Source organism: Centrocercus urophasianus, unplaced genomic scaffold (assembly GCF_019232065.1).
Source record: "Centrocercus urophasianus isolate 14NV4802_14NV808 unplaced genomic scaffold, USGS_Curo_1.0 seq_11, whole genome shotgun sequence".
NCBI lineage: Eukaryota > Metazoa > Chordata > Aves > Galliformes > Phasianidae > Centrocercus > Centrocercus urophasianus.
The window spans coordinates 78,527,082-78,535,424 of NW_024884253.1; the positions used below are offsets into that span (position 1 = coordinate 78,527,082).

The window sequence follows — 8,343 nt, forward strand, 5'->3', positions numbered from 1 at the left end:
TAAATCGGGAGGGGTGTTGTCTGACTCAAGGGACAGCACTGGCTGAGATGTCTTCTCAGGCTTTGCTTGGCAATGAAACACAAGGCCTGCGTGTGCTCTCCCCAAGCCGCCTGCCACGCCAGCCAGCTGCAGCCCTGCTGCCCCCAAAACCGCCGTGCCTGACACGAGGCTGCCACAGTCCTGGGCCCAGCCGAGCTCTACGTGCTGTGTTATCGGTGCCGGTGGGTCGGGCAGAGCCGCGCTGATGGAGCCAAGCAAGGCGTCGCTGCCTGCCGCCGTTTGGCCCCACTGATGGACGGTGCTGCCGAACTCCGACTTCCTGAGCAGGCCAGATGGATTGCTGTTTTCTTCTCGTCTCTTATCACCCCTGTCATTGCAGGACAGGCCTGGCCTCGCTGCAGTTCATGCTGATAGGCAGCGGTGAAGTGGAAAAGGCGCGGGAGGGAGGGGAGGAAAGGGATGTAGGGAGAAGGAGGAGGAGGAGGAGGGAGACGATCTCTCTTGCTGTTATTATCGCCCTGATGTTTATTGCTGCACCAAGCTCATTTGCCTTAACCCTTTGGAAGCTGGTGACGCTGAAGATTATCAAACAGATAAGGTAAAACCGCTGCTCTAACACCTGTGGAAAAGCAGGGATGGTGCCCAGGTTGTACAGACAGCGTGGCTGCGGTGGCCCCTTGTGCTGGGTTGCGTGCCCTGGAGGTGCCCAGCGCCTGCAGCCTGCAAGGGCCCTCAGAAGCGCAGGTGCCCAGCGCCTCACAGTGTCAGCACGGCCCTCTGGTTTTCCTCTCCCTCCCCTTCCTTTCCCCTTGCCATGGGTTTATTAAAATCGGAGCTTTTCTGAGCAGGGAGGGGATTTGCGCATGAAAATATGCAGGGGGGGTGGGGGGAGAAAAAAAGCGTGCCTCTTATTTTGAGTGATATTTTGTTATATGTGAGTCTCAACCTATCGGTTGCTTTTTGCCTTTTGCCTTTTCCTGTGGTTCTTTGCAAACAATGCTGTCTTTCTGCTAAAGACTGCTGACCCAAGAGTGGAAAGCAGTCTGTTCATGCTGCATTAAAACAAATTTAGATCAGGAACCAAATTCACTGGCATTCCTCTATTCCCTCGGCACCCTGGCTGCTCCACGACTTTGCTTTTCTAAGAACAGAGGAAAGAAAAAGTGAAAACGGAGCGACACATTACGGCTCCTCTGAAATTCCTGAAGATGTTTACTGTGTTGTCACTAGCCTTAGGCATTGCTCATGGATGTGTTTTCTCTCCACTCTCCTCATATTTATTGTGGTGGTAGGAGCCTATTTCTTTAAAATTGCGCATTTTTTTTCCCTGTTACTATAGATATTATACCAAACAGTACCCTTTGCAGACGTGGAGCCAGAACTCTCTGTACTTGCAGAGCAGGGCCCACAGCCCAGCAGGCGCAGTGCTTGTGTGTGGGACTCCTTCAGGGTGCTGGTGAGAGCTCAGCTCAGCTGGGCACTGGGTTCTGTACCAGCAAGATGCACGTTTTCAGGCTCTGCAGCTCCTGTCCAGTGAGGTCTGGCTGCTTTTCCTAACAGCACACTGGGAACAGCTCAACTGAAGTCAGAGCAACTGCTCTCTGTCTTTGCATCTCTGTTGGGACGCAGCATCCCAGGGCCTGGTGGCAAGCAGGGAACTGGAGAAATGCAGGCAGAACTGGGTGGTGAGCTGCACATGCAGCCTGCTGTCTGCTGCAAACACTGTAGCAAGGCTGTTCCCCTGCAGCAGCAGGGGGAATGATCTGCAGCAGAGGCCCAGGAGTACAGTGCAGCAATGCTGTTACTGAGACGTGCTCAATAAAACTTGCTGTGAAAAAAAAATGCTACAAAAAGAGCACGAAAGGAGGCATTGCTTCATAAAATGAAGTTTACTGAGATAAAAATGCAAAGCTGTAAGCTAATGTTGCTGGCTTCAAAAGTTGTTTATTAATTTTTCTTCTAATGGGACAAGTTAAGGGAAGGGTCTTAAGTAGGAGACAAGGAAAGTAAAAGATAAGCAGCGTTTGCAGGAGATGTTTGCCTCTATTCTCTTGAAATCCTTCTTGACAAAACTCCTTGAGGAACAGTGCAAGACTAAACACGTAAGCCAGAGCCTGTGCTGAGCTGGGTCTGCACTTCGTACTTGTGGGAGCTCTGCTGTAACAAATCATCTTCCAAGCAGCCTTGCTGATTGTGAACCTAACCCTGGCCACTTTTCAGATGCAGTAAAACTGTTGTGTGCTTAGATCAAGTCTGTTTATTTTTAGAGGTAAAGCCTTGTCTCTGCCGCAGCGAATGGAGCTGGGCATGATTCCATCGCAGGTGTTTTCTGAGGATTCAGTCTGCATTTTATTCTGCTGTAGCAGCGAGCAAAAGCTGGCTCTCAGTGCTGGCTTAAGTGAAGGAACGTTTTAAAGGCAATCAGCTGAGCTGTAGCAATTAAGGAAACCTTGGATTTCTTTCAGGCCACACTATCTCCTTTTTCTCACATTGTCTTGAAGCTTTACATTTTCAGCTAAGGCTAATTGAATGAGACAGTGATGCATTGTACGCTGAAACCAGATCAATCACTGCATGACTCAAAATAAAAGCAGCGATGACACCCAGAACAAGAGCTTGGGAAATGTGATATTTACATCAAAATATTCTACATTTTTGTCTCATGGCTTTAAAACCTAATTTTAAAATGCCTTGATGCTCTGCATAACAAATTTCTCCCTGCTTATCTGTCTGTATTGGCATGCGTGCATTTGGACGATGAAACTGAATCATAAAAGCAGATTTAGTAATAGTGAGGTATGTTCTATGCAGTTAAGCAGCCTAACGTACAGTTGTGTTTTCCCCCTTCCTTCACTTTAAATATTTACCTGGATGCTGTTTCCAACTCTTAGACAGCTTCCAGGCAAAACTTGTCATAAGTATTCACTTATGCTAACTATATTTGCATGGAAAATAAGGGAATGTTCCTTCCAAAATGATTAACCAAGAGTGAAGACTTAGTTTCATCTTTGTGACCTGAGCACCGTAAGAACAACAGAAAGTCTTAACTGGTGTTTTCGGGTATGCAGACTCTCAGCTCAGTATCTGAATCCCTTGTGAAGTCAGAGGGCTTTGTTTTCCTGTCAGTACATAAAGTGCAGTGCTGTGGACAAAGCTCTCCTGCAGGGGCACAAAGCACAGAGTGCAGTCATTCCATCATTTCCACGCCACACGGGGATACCAGCAGCCCGCATTCAGCAGCAGCACCCAAAAACATCCACAACTTCTCCAATGACAGCTCACCTCTTCTTTCTTGGCTGATGGCACCTGCAGAAAGTGGAGCCCCAACGCTGCAGAACCTACACACTTTATGGATCAGTGTGCCAGAGGTTTTTGGAATATATATGTATATATTTTTGGAAGCCTGACAAACGCATCTCTGGTTTCAGTGAAAGGCTGGGATAATATAAACAAGCAGTCACTCTGTTCCAAGAGGAGCTTTTTGTAATATTCTTATTTTATTGTAATTACCTTATTGTTTTCATATTATGAGCTACTTGTAGAAAAATACAGGAAACACGACTGCGATACAATCCTTTAATCAGGAGTAGCTTTGTTCCAGTCTTCATTTCTATTCAGTGTTGAAACCTCGCCTAACAAGAGCAAAACCAAACCTTGAATTTAGATGTAATACAGCATTAATACTGTGGTATCACGTAGCATTTTATCTCTGGACATGAGAACTTCTGTAAGAGAACCTTTTAAAAAGTTTATAAGGGTTTTTCTGTGCACAAGGTGTTTTCAAGTAAATCTTACTACAGAGTAGTGCTTCTCAAAAGTACATAAACTTCTTCAAGAGAGCCACTTAAAAATCTTTTAACCTGAATCAGCTGGGGAATTTGTATTATCATATATATTAAATCTTCTCTTTTCTCCCTCTCTTTTTTTTTTCCTTTTGCTCACAGATTATGCCAGAATGCATTTACTACATCACTGTTAAAGCATGAGAGCTTTTTAAGAAAAAAAAATCTATTTTTTTTTAATACGTGAATGAATTTAATACACTGGTTATTTGTCCTACCCCTATGTGTAATCCTGTGCTGCAAATCATTTTACTACTGATTTCAAATCTTCCTCCCCATTTTATTTTGACCTATTCAGCAGCCGAATGTTTATGTTTTTGAATTAAAGACTGGAATTAAGGTGTTGGGTTTTTTTTAAATCTGAACTGTTTTAACAAAAAGCATTTGTCCAAGAAAGCTAAAAGACTGCTCCCAAGCTGCTCAAAAGCAGAATGCAGCCACATACAGCGAGCAACGGCAATTTGTTTGCTTGTTTCTGGTCCATTTCTTAGCTGGGAAAGCTGTATCCTTGATAGGATCGGATTCAAAGGATATTTTTGCTACAAAGATTGTGGATGTGAAATTATTGCTTAAACAGCATTTCCAAAAATGAAAACAAGTTTTATGATACGGCTTTTACGACTTAAAACGAGGTGGTATTAAAACGCAACTTCTAGCTCGTGGCTCGAATTAGAACTGAATAAAAGGCAGTTGTTTTCATAAAGAAATTATTATTTTAAGAAGGATTTCCTTGTTTGCAGGCACATACATACACACGTATTAATGTGAACTAAGCTGAACCCCAGATAAAAGGCATACCTCTGTGAGTGCGTTAGGGCCCGATCCAAATTTTATCAAAGTTAGTGGGAGCCTTTCTCATTTCAAACCAGATTTTGCAATCCATATTCACACGACCCTCTGGGGGATCCCTCAAGCTGACACGGTTTTACATGACTTGGCCCCAAATGTCTGCGGCAGTTTCTAACAACCCAGTGCAGGGCTGCAGTAGGAAATCATTTAGTCTAATTTAAGGAAATCACTGCATTTTTATTTTCATATCATTTTGTTCCTATGCATCCATTTGCTCTTTTCTGAAGGCACACTGGAATGCTTTCAGCGTAAAGACTGAAGTATTACAAATGCTGCCTGGAACAGCCTCAGCAGACGTGTTTGTTCCACATCCCTTTCTGCAATATTTCCTTTGGTGGATTTCCTCTGCTGCTGGAAGCAAGCTGTCTAGCTTTCTGCAACACAATTACAGAGAAGAATTTCCTACATTTTACTGCACAGGATGAGGTGATTTTGGATTTTATCACAACCTGAACCACACTTGCACAAAAGATAACAGCAGCAGGATACAAAATCCAATGTGCCCGTCAATTGCAATGTGTCCATCACAGAAGGACCTGGGTTGAAAAGAACCACAAAGATCATCTAGTTTCAACCCCCCTGCTATGTGCAGGGTCACCAACCACCAGACCAGGCTGCCCAGAGCCACATCCAGCCTGGCCTTGAATGCCTCCAGGGATGGGGCATCCACAGCCTCCTTGAGCAACCTGTTCCAGTGCCTCACCACCCTCTGAGTGAAAAATTTCCTCCTAAGTCAACCCCGATGCGTCCATCAGCCCCACCAATGGGCACAGTGTAGAGAAGGAGAAGCCTGGCCCAGGTGTAGGGCAGAGCCTTGTCATTCTGCCACCATCAAGTGGAGACTCCTCAAGTCGAGAGCAGTGGCAGCATTCAGCCTCAGCTTTATAGTTCTGTACTAAAGTTTGTTTTGTTGCTCCCTAAACACATGCAGATATAATTTTGGTCTTTACTACAGAGAAACTAAACTTGCATGGAAAGATGACACTTTATTAGAAACCGTTGCATACAAAGCAAGTTGCAAAAGCCAACTGGGTATTACAGGAAGATGCAGTCAGTTCCTTCGTCTTCATTTAGAGATGCAGTCACAGGAGTTTTCTCCTTGTTTAATGTTGCTAGTTTTGATGACCGGTTGTGGGATTGTTTTGGTGTGGTAGCACTTTTAAAAGCACTTAACCAGTGAGGTGAATGTGAACAAAGTCTTGTTTTCTGTAACAGTTTTGAGATCATTTATTTTCATTTATGAGGTGTTTGGACTTTTCTTTCCATGGGGATGCTGGAAATTCTTAAGAAATTTAGATGCAGGCAATTCAAAAGCTGGCTGTTTACTACTGCTGCATGTGGTTACCCATATTCACAACAGTCTTTCAGCATCATCTGTCTGTGATCACATTTTTATTTGAAAGAGAACAGTTGTCATGTTTGCTCTGTGATTTACATTATTTAAACAAGCAGGGGAAAAAGGAATTTGAAGCAGCTCATTCAATAGCATGACTAAGATGTATGACAACTTATTATAAAGCGTTCACCATTATAAGGCAGTAAGGCATATACACAAAAACAAAGAATAACTCTTTTGCTCTGAAATAGCCTGGTGAAAGGATGCTGCCTCCTGGTGATTTATAGGCATATGAACTTCCACAACAATTACATCTTAAATATTTTGCCCTCAGAAGGCAGCCGGCTCTGAGAGCCGTGCTCAGCCCGCGTGGATGTGTGCATCTCACCTGGTGCCCACCGACCACTGGGTGCTGCTTCTGAGGGTTCCCCCAAGTTTCCTTCCTCAGACAGGTTGTGTCTGGAGGGCTTTGGGCTGCAGCGGCACAGAGCCCAGCACCGATGCTGTGCAGTGGGGAGGGGGAGCCATTCTCACAGTGATTTTCTCTTCTCCACAGGATTTCCTTCAAGGGGACTGTACCAAAGCCAGGCAAAAGCTGAACTGGAAGCCCAGAGTCACATTTGATGTGAGTGAGGAGCTTTGTGCCTACCAGGGGTTCATGTCCTCCAGGAGCCACCCGGGGTGGGGGGGTTTGCCATGGTCAGTGACCACCCTGGGCTGTTGTTCCTTGGATGGCAGCAGCCACTTCAGTGGCATGTCTGACTGTTCACCCTGGGAATGGAGTGTGTACTCATGGAGGGGAGCAAAGGAGGGCACGAATAGGGGAGTACACAGGTAAGCACTGGGGGAACCACATCTCCTCCCCCTCTCCCGCGGTGGGCAGGGGGCTCATCACGCTGCAGGGTTCATCCCTGACTCCAGGGCCCTCACCTGTCTTTCTTCTCCTTCACAGGAGCTGGTGAGGGAGATGGTGGATGCCGACGTGGAGCTCATGAGGAGCAACCCCAACGCCTGAGCCCACCGGGACCCAGCCATGGCACAGCTACACGGGGGCCGTGCTGGGGGCCACCCCCAGCCCCAGTGGCTCTATGCTAGCAGCCTGTGTGTGCAAGGCCAGTTTTGTGTTTCCTCCATTCCCCCAGTGCCTCAGGCCCCACACATCGGGGGCAGCCCCGCTCCTCCACCCAGGCCACCTCTGGTGCCTGCCACACTACTTTACCTAGAGGAGCCATTGGCCAGAGAGCCCACCGACTTACTTTTTAATTAAAACTTGTCTTTCTATTCCTTAATGCGACCTCCAGCGCATTTTTAGTACTTTCTCCCGTCTGAATGCCAGCACCCCCCAGCAACAGCAGCAGCACACCCCCGGTGCTGTGTGTGCCCTCCAGTCCCTGCTCCACCGCATCCTCCTGCCTTTCTTTTCTGAGCACTCCTTGTTTTCCCTTCCTGCAGCTTCCCTCCACCCCAGCGACCCATTTCCAGCACTTGAACTCTGTAAAAATTCAGATAACTCGATCTAACTTGCAGTGAAATCGCCTTTTGACCATGCCAAATTAATTCCTAATTGCTGGAATCGCTTTCAGATCAGGCAGAGGGGGTTTGCACGCACGCTTCAGATCTTCATTGCAGGGTGTAAGGGGTCACAGAGAGCCTTTCAGTCCTTCCCAGCCCCTCCTTCCCAAAGTACCTTCCCAGCCCTGGGGTTTGGGTAATTTTTTCCCCTTTTTGTTTCCCCCAGAATCATCTCATTCCCCACCCACCTTCTTCCTGCACACTATGATTAAACCTTGGACTGGAGCTTGAACCATCTCAAAAGATGGCTTAAGAAATTAAAAAATAAATAAAAAAAAATAAAAAGAAGCATGGTTGTTGTTTTTTGTTGTTTTTTTTTTTTAAAAAAGCAACTTCAAGGTGAGTAAATATTTTTGCACTCTTCGTGCCAAGGTGCCTGGGTTATCCAGAGGTCGCTGAGCCCGTCTGTTTCCCATTGGTTTGGGATCTTCCACTACTGATCGTGGCCATCGCTTCAGCCAGGTGCCCCAAACACAAATGGGGCCATCCTGCAGCCTACCAGAGGGAGCTCTCACAGGGGAGTTGTGCTTGGTGCTGGATGGGGCACCGTTTTGCAGAAAATAGGGGGGGACACAATGGGGGCTGCAGGGAGAGAGGACTCCTTGTGCACTCCGGCAGCTGACAGAGATGCAATGGAAAATGTGTAGGGTGCTGTGGGGCACAGGGAAAGGGCCCTATTGTGGCACAGCCCTTTGGGGCCACTTTGTGCAGGTGAGTAGAGTGCGAGCCTGGGGTTGTGGGGCT

General features: G+C 46.6%; 1 protein-coding gene across 1 annotated transcript in view; it reads left to right on the forward strand.

Annotated features, from left to right (window-relative positions):
• GMDS (GDP-mannose 4,6-dehydratase) overlaps positions 1-7,887 on the forward strand; it is a 390,054-nt gene extending 382,167 nt beyond the window's left edge. Inside the window, exons 10-11 of the mRNA XM_042840103.1 lie at positions 6,584-6,652; positions 6,980-7,887. Of these exons, the coding sequence (XP_042696037.1) occupies positions 6,584-6,652; positions 6,980-7,042 (132 nt within the window). The 3' untranslated portion in view covers positions 7,043-7,887. The remainder of the gene's footprint in view (positions 1-6,583; positions 6,653-6,979) is intronic.
• Positions 7,888-8,343: the final 456 nt, after the last annotated feature.